General features: G+C 42.2%; 1 protein-coding gene across 2 annotated transcripts in view; it reads right to left on the bottom strand.

Moving 5' to 3' along the window:
- The window catches only part of EIF2AK3 (eukaryotic translation initiation factor 2 alpha kinase 3), a 110,848-nt gene that overhangs the window by 6,267 nt on the left and 84,454 nt on the right, over positions 1–20,127 (bottom strand). The window contains exons 13-15 of one of the 2 annotated variants that reach the window (XM_008154123.3): positions 16,010–16,787; positions 11,701–11,868; positions 2,628–2,729 (exon numbers count right to left, since the gene is read on the bottom strand). In XM_008154123.3, coding sequence (XP_008152345.2) covers positions 2,628–2,729; positions 11,701–11,868; positions 16,010–16,787 — 1,048 coding nt within the window. The remainder of the gene's footprint in view (positions 1–2,627; positions 2,730–11,700; positions 11,869–16,009; positions 16,788–20,127) is intronic. The other variant, XM_028129107.2, reaches the window with a different exon arrangement.

Raw genomic sequence — 20,127 nt, 5'->3', positions numbered from 1 at the left:
CAGTAAGTGAGGGGGGAGGGGAAAGGTCAATGAGGACTAAATTTCATAACAGCACTGACAAAGGTAAAGCCCTAAAACTTCCAGAAAGAAAAATAAAACAGTCAAACACCCCATATAAACAATTCAGGTATCAGCTTCTGGACAGCAGCGCTGTGGAAGCTACATGAGTTGATCAAGGCCCTCAACGTTCTGAGGGAAATTCCAATCTAGAATTGGAACCTGGCCAGTTTATTTATCAATTATGTGTGAAGATGAAAAAAACACACATTTTCACATACTTGAGGATTCTAAAAATGTATCTCTCATATATTCCTTCTGAGGCATTTACTGCAGAATGTGCTCTAGCAAAATAAGCGAGTAATGCAAGAAAAAGGGGAAAACCTGGAATCCAGGAAACAAGGGGGGCCAGGCTAGGAGGGTAGGAAAGTATGTCCTTGGCTGATGAATTATAGAAGGTCTAGGTGCGATCAGAACAGAGTGAAGGACAAAGGCTTTGAGAAGAAGACTACAGAAAAAAAAATTATCTATCTAGCTAGCTAGCTAGCTATCATCTATTTATCTGTCTGCTTACCTACTCACCCACTTTCCCGAGGGATAGATAGGTAAGTAAATGAGCTACATTGAAGTACAGAGAAAATATTGTTTGATATTTGACAGATTTTGAACACTTGTTAAAAATTACAACCAAGGTTCATAGGAAACTATGTAATTGAGAAAAGGCAATTCTGGAAAAAAGGATTGCATCAGAAAGAAAAAGTCAGAGTATACCTGATCTAGCCAGAACAATATTTGCATGGCCAAGAGAAATACTGACTTCATTTAACCAAAACTTTTTTACACAGCTACATGTTTTTTATTTACATTTTTAAACTGAAATAAAACTTACCTTTTAAACCGTTTTAAAGTATTTAACCCAGTGCTTTTTATTCTACTCACATGTACAGCCATCACCACTAATTCCAGAACATTTCCTTTCCATCCCCCCAAAAGAAATCCCATACCCATTAACCAGTCACTCTCTACCCCTTCTACTCCCAGCCCCGGGGAACTAGTAATCTACTTTGTCTTTAGAGATTTGTCTGTTCTGTATATTTCATATAAATGAATTCATAAAATATTGGTCTTTTGTGTCTGGCTTCTTTCAGTTAGCACAACGTTTTCAAGGTTCATTTGTGTTGTGGCATAGATCAGTACTTTATTCCTTTTTTTTTTTTGGCTGAATAATATTCCATTATACGGGCATACCACATTTTGTTTTGCCATTCATTAGCTGGCTGGGTTGTTTCTACTTTCTGGCTATTATAAAAATGCTACTATGAACATCTTTCTACACATTTTTTGTGTGAATATGTTTTCATTTCTCTTGGGTGTACACCTAGGAGTAAAAATGCTGAGTCATGTGTAACTGTTTAACTATTTGAGTAACTATCAAACTGTTTTTCCACAGCAGCTGTACAATTTTAAATTCCCACCAGCAATGTAGGAAGGCTCTAATTTATCCACATCCTTGCCAACACTTGTAATATTTTTTTTATTATTATATCCATCCAATATGGTATGGATTAGTATTTCATTGTGGCTTTGATTTGTATGACCCTAATAAATAATAATGAGCTTATTGGACATTTGTAAACCTTCTTTGGAGAAATGTCTAAGTCCTTTGCTCATTTTTAAATTGAATCGTCTTTCTGTTGTCGAATTGTAATAGTTCTTTATATATTCGGGATACTAGAACCTTATCAGATATATGATTCACAAACATCTTCTCCCATTTTATAGACTGTATTTTTACATTCTTAGTAGGGTCCTTTGATGCCATATGATTCCTGATCCTTTACATAGGTTGGGCCTGTTTAAATCCCTTTCAGAAGGCTTTTAGGATGTTCTGAAATTGACTCATTTTGGCAGGTCCTAATGGGTAGAATATCTGAGTCCTTTGGCTATCTGTGAGACCTACATCATCTTCTACCATGGCCAGGAATCAATAAGTAAGGTCTAAAACTGATGGAAGAAATGGTGATAATAGCTTAAGTTTTGGAAACAGCTGAAGTTTAAGTTAAGTGCCAGGGACAGCAGCTACAAAAGCTAAGGGCGACCATTTAATGAAGGATGGGGAAGACCGGGACAGAGGTACTTGTAAACACTTTCAGTACTGTCTTCCTTAAAAGCCATGGCCGTGGTTTGAGAGGGGAAAAAATAAGCCAGCTTTTAAGTGTATGAGTAAGTGGCAATTTGTCCTCCGGAACAGTCCCCTGTGACCACCCACTGCTGCCACCACTCCCTTCCTCCACCCCACCCATGGTCCCCTCACTCTGCACTTACCTCACAGTCACTCAGTACTGGATACTGCTAAATTAGGACCAATTTTAGTAACAACAAGGAACTAAAATATTCAACTAAATCATTTTTTTAAATTGAGCTTTAAACGGAAGCAAACTGTCTACAAATCCTCCCTTATAGCTCACATCACCTCCTTCACTTGTAGTTAACCAATCTGCTGGTATTAAGAATAACTTACCGCCCCCCCAACCCCCCTAAAAAAAGAATAACTTATTCTCTGTTTAAATTCTTTTGTAAATTTATGAGTATTTTATTTTTCAACCATTTTTGAGGTGGGGAGAACTTACCCTGACTCTCTCCATCTGAGTGCCGAATGGGTACAATAACTCAAACAGAATGAGGCCTAAAGAAAAGATGTCCACTTTATGAGAGTAGTTGTTTCCATGAATCTGAAATCCCACATAAACAAGAAATGTTAGAAAAATATTAACAGAGATAATACAATCGATAATATGACATTGGTGAATCCCCAAGTTGACTTAGTCACTTCTTAGTTTAAATGTACTTGTAGGTACAAAAATGTTAGCAAAGAGTTAATAATCTCACAAACCTCTTTTCTTCAACTCTCTATAGCAGAGTAATTAACCTAGTCAGCATCACAGAAGGGAAGCCAGGACAACTCAGAGATATGCATCAGTAAAACAGGCCTGGCAGGACCCTGGAGCCTCTGGATGCTGGAAAGGTTTGAGAGAGCAGTAAAAACTACTCCACTACCCTGAGGTGAGGTTTTTCAAAGTGAACACTATCTAAAGCAGATCTCTCATTCCTACCCATCTTAGTCCTCACCCATTTTTATGAGAAAATCTTCATTACTCCAAACCACTAATCAACTATGGTTAGCCCTCATTAGGGCACTTAATTATGGACCACTCTGCATTCCTAGTTGTATGTTTCATGTGCATATTTCCTATTCACAACTAGAGATGAAGTCCTGCAGGGAAGGGACCTGTCTCTTTTGTATTTCCACCACCCAGCACTGGGTTAAGTACAGAGAAGGCCCTCAATAAATACTAAATACTTATTTGTTAAAATGAAGTCATGAATTACAACCCAAGCACTCTTAAACTAAGCCTCATTCAAATTAAGGTGACCTTGGGGGACTGAGTTGAACGCTTTTATTTGAGAAATTTACTCTGGGCCCCTAACTTGACATTTGGCAAAGTAAAGAAGGAGTCATTCTGGGACCCACATCAGCATTTCCTCATGGGGAGTCACAGGGCGCAGCCTGGATGATAAACCCTCACAGACTCCTCTCTCAATGGCACTTGCTGCCTGTCTCCCTGGGCACTCTCACAGGCCACCTGCCCCTGAGCTTCCAGAACACAGAGCGTCAGATGGGAAGTCTCCAAGTCCACACCAGCTGCATCCCCTTCTGCTCACCCCTTACCTCTCATCCCTGGGTTCAACAACAGAGCTTACAGGGCACAGAGAAAGGACATCCTCATACAATATTTGGAGAATATGTACTAACACACCTTCATGAAAAGCAGCTGGCAATACTTGTTTACTCCCACTGATGGCCATAATTAATTCCACCAACCCTAGGGAAGATGGAAATGTGGACAGAGGTCTGTGCACAAGGGGTGATCTGAGTGATATTCCTAACAGCAAAATTTACAGTAACTAAAATGTCCAAAACAAATGTTGACTAAATAGTTTAACATAGAGAATACTATATAGCCAAAAGGTTTTCCAAGAACACTCAATGATGTGGGAAATGCTCACATTTTACTATTATATTCAAATATTTGCAGATGAGAATCCCAATTTTGTTTTCTAAAATTAGGTAAAAATGTTATAAAATATATGTACACACATACATCTTGTGTGTGTATTATAAAAAAGGAAATGACTAATGTTTCAGAATGTTCATTAGTAGTTTTTAGTTTTTCTTTATACCTTCCTGTATTTCCCAATAGATTAACCTATAATGAGGGAAAGCTTCATGTGGCTCAGTGATTGAGCGTTGACCCATGAGATAATACAATCGAGTCAGAGGTCACCGTTCGATTCCCAGTCAGGGCACAAGGCTGGGTGGTGGGCTCAATCCCCAGAAGGGGAGTGTGCAGAGGAGGCAGCCAATTGATGATTCTTTCTTCTACCTCTCTTTCCCTCTCCCTTTCTCTCTCTGAAATCAATAAAAAACATATTAGGAGGAAAATGCATTAAATACATTTAAAAAACAAATACGGTTCATGAACACACACAAAGTGACCTTTACAAAACATCTAAAAAATAAGAAATTAAGTGTAGTTCTGAAGGGGGGCAGAATTAAAGACACCCTTTCAGAGTTTAACTAAATGTTTAACACTGTGTAATACTACAACATGACCTGCGTTTCCTGCTAATTACAACAAGAACAAAGTAACTGTGGTCTCTGCTCATTAGAAAGAACCTAGAAAGATAAGAAAATTAAGAACTTTGTTAAAAAATAGTTGAAAACAATGTACAGCCTCAGAGGCTTGGATAAGATGATTCATACAAAGTGTTTTTGAGAGACTTTTCAAAACAATCCTGTATAATAAAAGCCTAATATGCAAATTGTCCTCTCAGGCGGTCGTTCGACTGAGAGACCAAGAGTTCGACCACTAGCTAAGACGTGCACTGACCACCAGGGGGTGGCGTGAAACATGGCAGGTGTCGGCAATGTGCTACACCCTCTTGCCGGCTACCTGGGAGCAGGAGTGATGGGGACAGAGGTGCGGTGAGAATGCAGGGTGTCCACCGAGCTCACTCTCACACCCCCTGCAGCCCTCCCCCGGGACGCCAGGGCTCAGGCGCCAGGGAAGCCCATGTGCTCCGGTGAGTGAGGAGCCCACCCCACACCTGCGCAGACTCTTCTGGGTGAGCCAGGCTGCAGCTGTTGGTCAGGCTCCCTTTGGGTTCCTACAGGAGCCGGTCTGCGAGGCCAGCTGGGAAAGAGCGCGCTGACCACCCGGCTTCCGTGCGGTGCTGCTGGGCAGCCCAGAGGCCCACGCTGCACCCCAGTGTGCGGTGTCTGGACACACTTACCACATCTCTGCATGGGGACCCGGGCGCTGTGACTCAGGCAGAGGGGGGAGTGCGGGAGCCTGGGGGCCCAGGTGCTTCCCAGGGCCCAGAGGTCAGCTGGACCTGCCCTTCCGCGCCAGATGCTCACACTTCGATCACTGGCCAGGCCTAGGGACTGTACTCATGCACGAATATCGTGCACCAGGCCTCTAGTATTTTATAAAGTGACAGCTTCTATATTTAAAAATACTGAAGAATAGCCCTGGCTGCTGTGGTTCAGTGGTTAGAGCACTGGCCCGAGCACTGAAGGGTCGTGGGTTCAATTTATGGTCAAAGGCATGCACCTGGGTTTCATGTTCGATTCCCGATCCCAGTTGAGGTGCGGACGGTGGCAACCAATTGATGTGTCTCTCTCACATTGGTGTTTCTCTCTCTCCCTCCCAACTTTCCACTCTCTATAGAACAATGGAAAAAATATCCTCAGATGAGGATTAACAACAACAAAATGAATACAAAATAATAATAAGAGGTTTAATAAGAGAATTAAGACACCCATTTTCAACTCCCTGATTTTAACTACCATACACTGCCATGACAAAATGTCTACAGCTACCCTTGATTTTCTAGTATCTTCTACAATAACAAATATGGTATCACTTGTCATCAATCTCTTCCTTTCTCCGATGGCAAACCTTACCTCCAACAAACACACACTTACACATATGCATATACACATTACATACACATGCGCGTTAGCCACAATCAAAATACATACAGTCAGTCCAGCAGTATCAAAGGGGGATTGCCATGACTACCTATGTGGTGTTTTTTTCACTGACATTCACATTCACTCATCCACCAAACATTTATGTGGAATTCTAGGCACTGTTTTAGGTGTTGGGGAAAAATTAAAAGAAGAGATAAATTAGGTCCCTTCTCTGATAATTATTTTAGAGGGGAAGAAAACACTTACTTTGAGAGTTAAAAATGCTATGAAAAGAATAAACAGTGGCTCTAGCTGATTTGGCTCAGTGGATAGAGCGTCAACTGAAGGGTCCCAGGTTCAATTCTGGTCAAGGGCACGTGCGTGGGTTGCAGGCTCGATCCCCAGTGTGGGGCGTGCAGGAGGCAGCCGATCAGTGATCCTCTCTCATCACTGATGTTTTCGTCTCTCTCTCCCTCTCCCTTCCTCTCTGAAAACAATAAAAATATATATATTAAAAAAAAAAAAAGAATAAACAGTATAATGTGACAGACCCTGACAGGGAGTGGAGGGATAGTTAACTATTTCACACAGGGTTGGGGATGGAGACTCCATCTAGTGAGCCTTCATACTCGCCTGAATCCGTTTATACAGTCATTCCTATTTTGTTTTCACAATACTTAAAAGTGTGAAGATATATTTCCAGCCTCTTGAATAATGATGAATTTTTTAAAATGCTATTACAAACATTTTAATGTCAATTCTGATACACACCTATGTAGAAAAATCAGAAAAGTCCAAAATATCTTTCAAAGCTCCTACACAGAAGCAGTGACTGCTGATACTTTATGGTTCTTCCTTCCTGCCTTTTTTCACATGGATATGAAGATGTATTTCCAGTACTTTGATATTTCATCCAGTTTTCATTTCTCCTGTTGCCAGGGTCTGGCCACATCACTTGACTAAATGATATGGTGATTCAATTACTCAGGCCAATAGATTTCTTCTACTCAAGCCATTTTGATATTTAGTTGCAAATAATCAACTATGCATAATAAAGCTCTTATGAATTAAAATCTCTGCCATATGTAACATGTGTTTTTTAAACTATAAAAGTAAGTTTATTTAAAAAGTCACAGAGATAGAAGAAATGGGCTCAGGAAACAAGTTACAGAAGCAAAGAAAGGGCCCTTGGAGCTTAGGAGTGACGGCAAAGGTAATGTGCCTGGGGGGAGAGGAGGGAGAGGGGAAAGGTGCTGCGTGCTCCTGGAAGGGAGAAGATTCATTTTTAATTTCTGAATTTATTTGCGGATTCTTCCTTTTAAGTAGGTTTGCTAGATAAGATTATCTTTTTATTTAAAACTTAAAATCTACGATGTTGTTTTACCAGTATGAGTTCTCACTCCTATTGAACATCCTGCAGCTCCTCCTGCCTCCTACCAAGCAGAATGCTAAGTCACTTACCAGTGGGCAGTAATGTGCTTATATAATGAAGGCTTTCAAATAAATGTATCTCATAATAGAACATTGATAGCTTCCTGTGAATTTTTTTTTCATTTCTTTCACTGTTTTCTTAATACTTTGCATGAGCATGTGTTTTTCTTTACCCAATAGTTACTTAGGAAGGTGTTTTAAATTTCCAGCTAGTCAAAACAAAAACTGAAACAAACAAAAATCTAATTTTAAAAACCCCACTATCATCTTTACAGCAAAACATTCACAAGTTCTGTGTTCAAATATATTTGTGGTCTAGAAATCTGAAATGAAAGTGATACCATTGTAATTAAACTAATTATTAATAACTTGGGGCCCAGTGCACGAATTCGTACATCTTGAAAGGAACTGTGCGCCGTGAGGCTGCGGTGGGCACAGGGGCGGGTCTAGGTCCATCCTCCACACCCCCGAATGGCCCCCAGTCTCTTGTCTGCCAACAGCAGCCCCTCTCCAGCTGCCACTGCTCCCACACACTGATGGTGCTGGCCCTGCTCGCACCCGCTGACTGTGCGGAGGGATTGGGGCCAGCGCTAGCAGCAGGTGCGAGTGGGACCAGTGCCGTCAGTGGGTGTGAGTGGCGGCTGCTGCCCCAATTGCCCCTCAGGAGCAGGGGGAGGTGGAGAAGCCCTCAGGGGCTATTGGGCCCAGCAGCCACCGCTCACACCAACTGACAGTACCGAGTGACTGGGACCGGCGCCAGGTGCCGGCAGTGGGTTCAGCGCCAGCTGCAGGTGCGAGTGGGGCCGTCGCCAACAGCAGATGCGAGTGGCAGCTGCCAGCCCTGATTGCCCCTCAGGAGCAGGGGGAGGTGGAGAAACCCTGAGGGGTGATCGGGACCAGCAGCCTCCGCTCGCACCCACTGATGGCGCCCAGCGATTGGGCCTGGTGCTGGGCCCCGGCAGCGGGTGTGAGCGGTGGCTCTGGCACCGGCAACAGGTGTGAGCGGGGCCAGTGCTGGCAGCAGGTGCGAGCACCTGGCAGGACCATGACACTCAGGAGCAAAGAATTTTCAGTAACCACCAGAGGCTCGCCCCATGGCAGTGACTGACACTACACCTTGGTCTGGTGCCACTGCTCACCTGCTCCACCATCCCGCCACGGCCAAATCCCGCCATGTTCCGCACTCTGCTGCCTTCTGCCAACGCCAACCATGTTCCATGTGCACCCCCTGATAGTCAGCACATGTCATAGCAACCGGTTGTTTGGTTGTTCGGTTATTGGGTTGTTCTGCCATTTGGTCTATTTGCATATTAGGGTTTTATATATAGAGAGATAGATAGGAAAGGAGTAAAGTGGGATGCTACCCCAATTTCCCAATAAAATAAGTATATCTTATTTTAATTTTATGCCCAATAAAACTGGGATGCCCTCAGGAAGATACTTGTCTGTCAGTCCTACCTGGGAACAGGTCATTGGCCAGAATGGGCATGGGCACTGCAAGGGCACGAGATTTGGGATATTTAATCCTCTAACAAAAGGAATTTGCTCTCTCATTCTCTTGTGCTGTTGGTATGTTGTGCTTAACTCCTGGCTTGTGGGGCTCTCTCCCCTGAATTCTGACCCAACTCCTGCTCCCCTGAATTCGCCTACAAGGCCCATGGCCATGTGACTGCCCCCCGCCCACCTCCACTCCCACACACACACTCAATGGACTAATGGACTAGCCTGATGCTGAACCAGATCTGGCTGCAACATGGAACAGAAACTCTGGACACTGGCTTTGCTTCTAGCTCTACTGAAACCCCAGGTACAGTTCTTCTATAATTGGACACCGAGAAATAATTCCACACAAACAAAAAGTACTCATCCTCCCGTGCAAGTCTCAGAAAAGTCTTTTTCTCAAGATATCATAAGAACCCCACCCTCAGCACCCAGTAGGGAAGATGCTACCCCAATTTCCCCAATAAAAGAAGTATATCTTATTTTAATTCATTTATTAGTAAATGTTCAAATACCAACTATAAATAAAGCCTAGTATATTTTTCATGTAGCTTCCCTGCATGGGTAAAAGATCCATTCAAAGGGCAAAATGAGCCCTGACCAGTGTGGCTCAGTTGGTTGGGGCATCATCCCATGCACCAAAGGGTCATGGGTTCAATTCCCAGTCAGGGCACATACCTCGGTTGTGAGTTTGATCCCCAGTAAGGGCATGCATGGGAGGAAACTGATCTATGTTTCTCTTCACATCAATGCTCTCTCTCTCTCTCTCTCTCTCTCTCTCTCTCTCTCTCTCTCTCCCTTTCACTTCCTCTCTCTCTAAATCCTCAGTTGAGGATTTTTTAGAAAGTGTAAAATGAACTAAGGATATTAAATTAACAGAGTAAAAAACGTTCAATGATACAGTTTTAGATTCCATAGGGCAAATGACTTTTAAGAAACTATCACTTATTGAATTCTGATGTACTATCAAACAGGAATACCCATAATTCCCTGAAAATGCTATTAAAACATCCCTCCCTTTCCAACTACATATTATCTTTATGGGGTCAGATTTTCTTCCTTCACTTCACACAAAATAACATATTGCAACAAATTGAATGCAAAGCAGATAGGAGAACCTAGCTTTTTAAGTCAGATATTAAAGAGATCTGTTAAAATGTAAACAAATGCCACTCTTCTCAACAATGCTTTTTTGTTTTGGGAAATATCATAAAAATATCTTGGGGATAAGATAGGTTTAATATTATTAAATTAATAAATTTTTCAGTTTTAATCTCTAATATGGCAAATACTGATAAATAAAATCCCATTAAGAAAAACTCTTGTGTTTTCAATCATATTTACATGTATGAACAGGTACTGATGTTACCATCATTAGCTAGTTATTAATAGGAAGAGAGCAAGCGAAGTCAGACATTGGTAAGCATGGTCAGCTGGGAAGCATGAGCCTGTTTGCTTCACTAGGAAGCTACAGCTTCACACCCCAAGGAACTGTAGCATTGTCCCTCCAAGGAGATTAAATCCCTCCCTTCTCTCCTCCCGTACTGGATTGTGTATGGAGGGGGAGCAGGGGAGTTAAGCACATATGCAATAAAGTCAAAATGGTGCAGGGGGAGATGCTTGACCCTAGAGGCCTGTCAGTCTAACCTGGGAAAGGGATCATTGGACCCTTCAGAAGCCTGGAAATCTTGGCAAGTTGAAAAAGCTCCTGGTTAAAATCCCAAGAGAACAAACTACATGATCTTGTTCTCTCTCTCTCTCTCTCTCTCTCTCTCTCTCTCTCTCTCTCTGACCCACACTCACCCCATTTTGTTTGCATCTCTCCCGCCAGAGAGCATGCAACTATGCGTTTCTAGTGGCTACCTGGAGCCTGCTGCAGACTACTCAGGCTCCAAAGGACTATGAAGCAGAAACTCTGGGCACTGGCTTTTGTTTCGGCCCTGCTGAAGAGATGGTGGGACTTTTGCCATGGCAGGATGGAGGCAGGTGGGGCATGGGGAAGCCAGGAGGGGAACTCCTTTGATTTTGCATCAGACTTGCCACAACACAATCTCCCCTGCATGGATCCTTAAAATGCTTTTCTCGAAATCCCTGGAAGGGCCTGTTTCCCACCCACAACACTGAGACCAGAAAATTTGAGAATGGCTGATCCAAGCATAAATAAGCTTGTGAATATCATTATCCTGGTGGTTACTGGGCATGCTATTCTGAAGCTCCAGGACAGTCTGCTCCCACCACTCTTCCAGGCTCTGTCCTGTCCTGTTCTGTGGGAGACTCAGCACCCATGGACAAGATATTCCAGCCTTTATCTCCTGCCACAGTACATTCTGGAAGTTGCCTGTGAATTACTATAGACGACAGCTCAGTACAGTACCTCTGGCTCTAATTTCTTTGAAAACAGTTCCTACAACATTTACACAAGATGAACTGGCGTTAAGTATGGGAGGGGTTCAAAGTCTCTATAAATTTCTGGCTGCTGTTAGGTTATGGTTGAAAGAGTGCGCGTGTTTTACGCATTGTGTGTGTTTTTAATCCATCCCCAATGCAAGTTGTGGAAACTGCACCTAGCTGTACTGCGTGTAGAACACTACTACCAGTTTTCATACTTTCAGACTTCATTTTATTGGGTATTTTAAGTAGAACATAGATGGAGATTCATGGGACATATCTAGCTTGCTGTCATACTAACTAAAAATCTGTTTTTAATTAAGAAGGAAAACAAAAACACTCACCTGTTCTGGGCTCATATACAGTTTGGTCCCTACTTGTCCCGTGTGCCGGGCATATGCTGGCATTGGGGTCAGAACCATCGACTCTTCCTCGTCCTGGTCCATTGCTGTCACTAATCCAAAGTCTCCAATTTTGACCACGTCGTCCATTGTAAAGAATATGTTGGAAGGCTGGAAAAAAAATAAAACAGAAAAAGCACAATGGATATATACAGAAAAGGAAAGTAAAGGGAATTTATTAAAAAGACAACAGGAAATAAATACAAGAAACTAGATATTCTCAGGCATGTTTCCCTTTAAAATGAGTTAATATGAAAATAGCACTGATCCTTCCGTGCGGGACAAGTGCTGTGAGTAAAGAAAAGCTAGCACAGGGGTCAGCATTTACATTTAGCCCTTTACCACATGAATGAGCAAACAGCATCTACTTAAAACACTTAGAGACTCACATTACCTAGGGCCCAAGGTATTTAATGCTCAGTCTTATTATTCTATATATTCTCCCCCTGGCAAGCTTCTCTACATTTATAACTGAAGTGATGAATATAATAATAGTAACAATACTATCAAATGCATAAATAGCACTTAAAATATGCCAGAAGCCAGTCTAAGCTGGTTACTACTATTAACTCAAGCAATACTCACAGCCCTATTAGTTCTATTAGTCTTTCATTTACAAATGTGCAAACTGAGGCCCAGAGAAGGTAGGTAAACTGCCCAATGTTATCCATGTAGCAGTAAGCGGTGGAGCAGGGATTCAAACTCAGGCAGTCTGGCTCCATGAGAAGAGGATGTCAGCTTCAATACCACCGGTCCAGCATTCAGTATCGCATGTGCCTTATGGTAGCTAGTCACTACTGTTTGATGAATAAAACAGACTGATTCTGGGTTTATGTCCGAGAGGGGAAAAGCAGGCTATCACAGAGAACAAGAGCTCTTAACTGCAACCAATGCTGCCTCTTCTAATATCCACAAGCTCTCATGTATAACAAGGCCGCTGGTCCGAGTTATAAACGCTCACATGCAACTGTTTGAGAGAGAGAGCTAACCAAATTTCTCATGGTCCTTAAACTCAAAGTCCACTACATGAACTATATCATCTTCCTTCAGAGCCTACTCTAACCCCTGCTAACAGAATCACCATTTATAGCCCTTAAAATTAGGAAAAAGAAAGCCATTTAGCTCAGGAAATTGTATTTCATCAGGCTTCAAATCCTGCCAAATAACATTTTATTCCCAAACTCTAAAATGCCATTATACAACTGTGACTTTGAAGCAATGACGTTATTGCACATAACCAAAATCTATGGTAATAACCTTTTGCTCTCCCACAAATAACCTTGTGAGAGAGCTGCCTTAAATTTCACGGCTCCTGTCCTCCCATCATCTGGTGTTATTACTGAATAACATAATAGACTTTATTTTTTTTAATTTAATTTTTAAGCTCTCCAGCATCTACCCCCCTGTACTTCACCAGAAGCATACTGACTGGACTTTGGGAACCCTTCTTCCCAACTGTGCAGCAACCCATGGCTGCACATCCTGAGGATGCATAAGCCATCAGCATAATCCTATCCCCTGGCCAGGATACTGGTTTAGGGATGGGTATGTGTCCTTGACTTTTCAGTTAGGAGGAAACTCAGGCCTTCTGGTCAATGGTAGGGAAGAGGGATACTTTCCTCCCACGCCCTATCTCATCACTCCAAAAGACTTAAAATGCGCAGCCCTGCGAATAGCTGGCAGCTGTCCTGAAACTGTGAAGGGAGAGCCTGCCTGAAACTGGAAGCAAGAAACAGGGCGAGGAGAGGGGAGACCATGTTCTGGCCACATCACTGAATCTTTATTTGCATCTTGGACAGTTCAGTTACATGAGCCAATATATTTCATTTCTGATTAAATTATTATAAGTGCTTTTGATTGCAAACAAGAGAATAAAAAAAAGTTATATGAGTATACAGAATGTATTAGACATTGTGCTAAGGATTTAATAGGTGAAAAAAAGACATGGCTTCTGCCCTGTGGAAACCAGGGAATAAATAATAGAACTGTGATGAGGATTATGAAGGAGAAACACCAGGTTCTATGAGAACACTGTGTATTTAAGAAACTGAGAAAAACCCAGTGCAGCTTGAGTGAAGAGAAGATTAGAAGTCAGTCTGAAGAATCAGGGGCCAGAGAGCGCTGATGACAACAATTTGACCAAAATATAAAAAAGGGAGAGGGTTTAGGAAGTTTCACATTGAGCTCAAAGACTTAGGTCAGAATGGACAGGACACACAGCTTTTTGACTAAGAATAAAATTATTGGGAGAATTTCTTTCTGGTTCACCAGAAATCTTTAAGAGAAATTCATCTTTACAAAAGAATACTTTTTTTGATATCTAGAAAAACTAAAGGGGAAATTAATTTTCTTGAAAATTTTTTTTGGTGCACAGAGAAATACAAGAGAAACCTTTAGACAACATTGTAGCATTAAACAAATATTCATCAATCCTATATAATAAAAGGCTAATATGCAAATCAACCAAACGGTGGAACGACTGCTCGCTATGAGGTGCACTGACCACCAGGGGGCAGATGCTCAACACAGGAGCTGTCCCCTAGTGGTCAGTGCACTCCCACAGGGGGAGTGCTGCTCAGCCAGAAACCGGGTTCACAGCTGGTGAGTGCAGCAACAGTGGCGGGAGCCTCTCTCGCCTCCGCAGCACTAAGGATGTCCAACTGCCGGCTTAGGCCCACAAGCAGGCCTAAGCCATCAGTCGGACATCCCTCAAGGACTCCCGGACTGCAAGAGGGTGCAGGCCAGGCTGAGGGCTCCCCACAACCGAGTGCACGAGTTTTGTGCACCTGGCCTCTAGTATCTCATAAACACTGTAAAATCAGCAAAATATTCAAAGTTAGTAAAAACATAATTACATGGCTTTCAACATAACATTTTGGTTGTACAGTAAGTGTTCAGTACAAGAAGAATGTGCACACTGGCTAACTGGTTCCTACCAAATGATAAAACTACACCCATATTCCAATAGCCAACACTAGCTCAAGTTAGGGGCATCTGACCTCATGGAAGTTGTCTTCTCCCTTCCGACCAAAACCAACCATCTCTGAACTTCTCACTCATGCAGAATGATTCCTGGCAATTAGTTCTGGCCACATCCAGAGTGTGGTGATTAGGTATAATTCAATAACAATTACTTTGGAAAATAGGAATTATTTCTAATTTGAGTTCCTATTATTCCAAGCTCTTAAAAATATATTCAGAGATTTAAAAACCCACTGCTGACTTTAAAAAGAAAATTACTCATACAAATAGCTACTTTGGTGCCTGAAACAAGTTTGTGGTTACATAAAACGAAACTGAAAATACCTAAAATGAGTCCAAATCTCTTAAGAATTTAAGCAACTTCCATCAGAAAAATATTCATGTATTCACTACACATCTATGTTTACTATGATGATCACTATGAGCATATGGAATATGTCAGAAATTAGTTACTAAACGTCCCATAGAGGTATTTCAGAAGCACACACTGAAGACACACTACATGTTCTAGTAGGAATCTTAGGTAATGCAGCATATTGCATGGCTACAATATTCATTACTGAAATAGAATCAAAGGTGTTAGAGCTGCAAACATCATGTGGCTAACCATTTGCTACCTTTTATCATCCAGCTTCTCACCTCCTTCCCCAAAATCTGAACAGCTCAGGAACAGGGGCAAAAAGAATGGCAACTGGCCCTAATTCACCTGGCTAATGAAGGGACCTGTGTCTCTCCTTCCCCTTGAGCCCTTTCAGGGTGCTACTTCAGGACCCTACGGGAACCTGTGCCAAGGTTACTCAAAGCCATAGAAAATGGTATTGAATTTTACGTAAGGTATTTTTTCTTCAGATTGGGAATGCTTTTTACTGTAAAACGAACATAAACATATTATAAAAGAGAATTCATGATTTGCCTGAGATCTTTTTTATTTTTTAAATATATTTTTATTGATTTCAGGGAGTAAGGGAGAGGGAGAGAGAGATAAGAGATCAAGCTTGCAAGAGATAAGATATCAAGCTTGCAACCTGGATATGTGCTCTGACCAGGAATCGAACCATGACCTCCTGGTTCATAGGTCGATGCTCAACCATAGGGCCTGCCTGAGTTTTTTAAATCATGAGATTTCTTATTTTTACATTCCCAGATCTCTGCTCCCGATGCCTTCACTCTCCTCCACTCTTAGGGTACTTCCATTAAAAAGTGACAAATACTGCAAGTACTGCATAAAACATCAGCTTGAAACCCATGGGTGAGGTTCCATAGTACCAACCTTGAGGTCCCTGTGCATGAGCCCCTTACTGTGCAGGAACTCCACAGCCTCTGCGATCTGCAGGAAGATGTGCAGGCACGTGCCCCACCCTCTCTCCTCCATGCTGCACCGGCTGTTCATCCAGTCCTTTAGGTTCTCTTTTCTGCACAGCTGCATCTGAATGTAAAGATACACCTTCGGGGAACTGGGCTGCAGCTTTTCTGCAGTGTTTTTAGTGAGATCTAGACTTAAAGTGGTTGGTCTTAGAAGAGAACTAGACAAACTAGGTTCCGAAGATTGGCTACTGGAATGCTTGGCAGCAGTTAGTTTATTAGCATAATGGTTGCCAATGTGCAGTTGGTTAGCTTTGGGCTCTTCTTTACTGGATGCATTATCACAGCCTGAATCTTCAAACACTATGGAAGAGGAGGTTCTCTCCCTGGACTTTACATAAGAAGAAGCTTCAGAGGAACAAAGTTCAAAGGAGTGCCCCTCTTCACTGCCTTCCATGGTGCCATCTTCCACATCACAGTCAGTGAGGCAGCTGTCCTGGAGGTTGTGCACTGCACCCACTGACGCACTGGTGTCTCCAAGGCCTAGTCCTGAAAATTCCAGTGGAGAGAAGTTGCTCTCAGATGAACTTGTCTGGCCACAGGAAATCCCTACTGAAAAAGACCTGCTTCTTTGTGGCGAAGGAGCTATGATTTCAATATGTTCCTTTGTAGAGAAAGGATCCATTCTGCGTATTTTAACTGATGGTGCATCTACTGGACTGGGAGAGCTGAGTGGCCAGTCTGTGCTAAAAGTGGGAGAAATACAAAAGGATGAGAGTAAACAAGTGTTGATTGAATTATGTGAAATATACCCTTTGTTTTAAAAGCTTCAACTACAATAAAGCCAGTTACCAAAACACAAGCCACGTACAAATTAAAATAAAAACCTGCTATGAGACAAAGAACATCACATCACATCCATTCCTTATAAAAAGCTTAATTTAAGACATTAATTTAAATTTGGAACCATTATCTGGGATTGTCACACAGGGGCAGCCACGGCCTTTATGTACAACACAAAGCAGTGAAGGAAAAACAAGGACAGGAACCCTCAGTGGCCGTGCCTCTGAAGCCCTGGTCCCTTCAGGGCCAAAGCTCACAGGCCTGGAGACAAGAGGCCACGTCATGGGATCCTTCCATGGTCTGGCTATAACACGTGTCACTGTAACAAGGGTTGTGTCCTACTTTAAGGCAGGAATTTTACTCCACCTGATTGGTAAACAGTCTATTTGCAATTTGCTTCCTCTTCGTTCTCATTTAGTAGTTTTTAAAAGGCCCTTCCCTCTTCCACAGCATATTTTACATAAGAATTATCTTCACATTGCACAAGTTTATGTATTTTTAACTGCAAACAAAAACTACTTTAAAGAGGAGTCACAAATTGTTAAGTACTAAGAAATGAAATAAAAAATGTTAAATATGTAGACAGCCTAGGTGGTGTGGCTCAGTAGCTGAGCATCAACCCATGAACCAGGAAGTCACAGTTCGATTCCAGTCAGGGCATACGTCTGGGTTGCGAGCAAGCTCCCCAGCAGGGGGCATGCAGGAGGCATCTGATAAATGTTTTTCTCTTATCAGTGATGTTCCTCTCTCTCTCTCTCTCTCTCTCTCTCCCTTCCTCTCAGAAACCAATAAAAACATATAAAAAATAAAATAAAATATGTAGACAAGAGAATATAATACCTCATTGAGAAAAGCTACTGTAAATCCCCTAGTGAATTACAATTCATAGAGTCCTATGAAGTTACAACAGAATGGACTGCTGTAATCAACAAATGACCGTTTCTCTACTCAACACATAAACACACCTGAGAGATCCATGAATTGAGACATCTGAGCATTGAGACATCTGGCCATGGTGAGCATATCAGGTGAACAGAGAGACAGGATGGGGAAGGATAAAGATAAGAGTTGCAGACCCAATCAGGCACTGCAGGGCCCCAGCTGACACACTACCAGTGAAGGGTGATAGTGGGAGGGGCTCCCACAGGGCACACTGAAAAGGCAGAGACAGCAATGGAGGCTAGGCCTGCACACATGAGGATGAGCTCAGGGCCGGGGAAGAGAAACAGTGCAACAGGTGGCAGCACTCCAAACCCATCATCATCAGACAGAGGATTCCAGATTCAGGAACCTGCCCACTCGCCCTCCTCTGGCCTGCCAGCAGTAAAATCCTCTCGGCAGATCACCAAAAGTCAGGAAAAACTTTCCAGCCTAAGTGGTCTTATACTCATTGCAGCTAAAACCATCAAAAAGAAAAAATTCATAGACATCTGAACCTGTTTTCCCCCTCCAGATGTTCCCCCACACATCCTGTAGGCCCTGGTAGTAGCCTTGTCAACTCAAGACAGATCACCTCCACCTGCAACTTCTGGCTACAGGGAGAAGGCAATGGAAATAAGGCCAAGAGACCCATGGAGACCCATCACATCCCACCACCGGGGTGGTGCCTGGAGACCAGGGCAACCACTTCATAAGGGCATCGCCCACCTCCTCAAGAATATGGGCACAACCAAGGCCACATTACCCCATAGATAACCCTAAAGACAGGTAAGAAAAAATTAAAACTTGTGCTTCAGCACCACCTTCTGGAAAACAAAAGAAAGACATCTACTTATCAACCTGCTAAACAGTGAAGAGTAAAATACTTAAAAAAAAAAAAAAAAAAAGATTTCATTTCCATAAATTCCCAGGCAGAAAAATAATCTATCAATCACAACAAATAACCAAGGTAACAAAGAAGTTCAGAAAGAAAATGAAAAATCTCCAGAAAATAAACTTAAAGACTTGGAAGACTATGATTTAAATGACAGAGAATTCAAGATTGCGGTTCTGAAAAAACTCAACGAGATACAAGAAAACTCAGAGGAGTAATTCAAAGAGCACAGAAATAAAATCAACAGATAAAACGATTCCCTCACCAAAGAGAGTGAAACTATAAAAAAAGAACCAATCAGAAATTTTGAAGCTTAAGAACTTAGTAAAAATCTAGAACTTAGCTCTAGCTGGTTTGGCTTAGTGGATAGAGCATCAGCCTACAGGCTGAAGGGTTCCAGGTTTGATTCCGATCCAGGGGACATGCTCCGGTTGTGGACTTCATCCCTAGTAGGGGGCGTGCAGGAAGCAGCTGATCAATGATTCTCATCATTGATGTTTCTATCTCTCCCTCTCCCTTCCTCTCCGAAATCAATAAAAAATATATTTTAAAAAATCCAGAACTGAGACACATAATGTAAAAAGAGAGGAAACAGAGGAAAAAATCATAGAATAACTTACAGGAACACAAGGATAAAAAAAATAATGGCGACACAGACCTACCAGAAAATAAAAGATAAAATGGAGATAGGATAGCCTCATACATCCATAATCACCCTAAATGTAAATGGACTGAACTCACCAATGAAAAGGCACAGAGTAGTGGGATGATTTGTTTTTGTTTTTTTAAAAACACCCAACTATATATGCTTGCTGTTTTTAGGAGACACATTTCAACTGCAAAGACAAATATAGATTCAAAGAGAAGGGGTGCAAGATTATATTCCAAGCAAATAGCATCCAGAAGAAAACAGGTGTAGCCATAATTATATCAGACAAAATAGATTTCAAGAAAAAAAAGGTAACAAGAGACAAAGATGGACATTTTATAAAGACGAAGGAGACAATACATCAGTAAGACATAATGTTTATTAATATGCATTCAACCTGGAGGCACCAAAATATACAAAGCAACTACTAAAAGAACTAAAGGGAGAAATTGACAAAAATCTACACTAATAAAAGAGAAAGATGTAAATTGACCGTACCTTCGCGACGCCCACCAGCAAATCAGGAGTGAGTATGCAAATTAACCCAACAAAGATGGTGGGTTAATTTGCATATGCAGGTGTTAAGTGGCCGGGCAAAAAATGCTTGTGTCGTCACCATGGCAACAACGCAGGCATTCCGCACCGCCCCGGTAGCTCCGGGCCTCTGGGCAGCGTGGAAAGGTGGAAAGGTGGCTCCAGGCCAGAGTGAAGGCAGAAAGGAGGCTCCAGCTGGAGTGAAGTCGGTGCTGGCAGCCAGGGGAAGGAAGGCCCATTCTTGCAT

Source organism: Eptesicus fuscus, chromosome 9 (genome assembly GCF_027574615.1).
Source record: "Eptesicus fuscus isolate TK198812 chromosome 9, DD_ASM_mEF_20220401, whole genome shotgun sequence".
Lineage (NCBI taxonomy): Eukaryota > Metazoa > Chordata > Mammalia > Chiroptera > Vespertilionidae > Eptesicus > Eptesicus fuscus.
The sequence above is the reverse complement of the archived record's forward strand: the minus strand, read 5'-3'. Positions and strand labels throughout refer to the sequence as shown.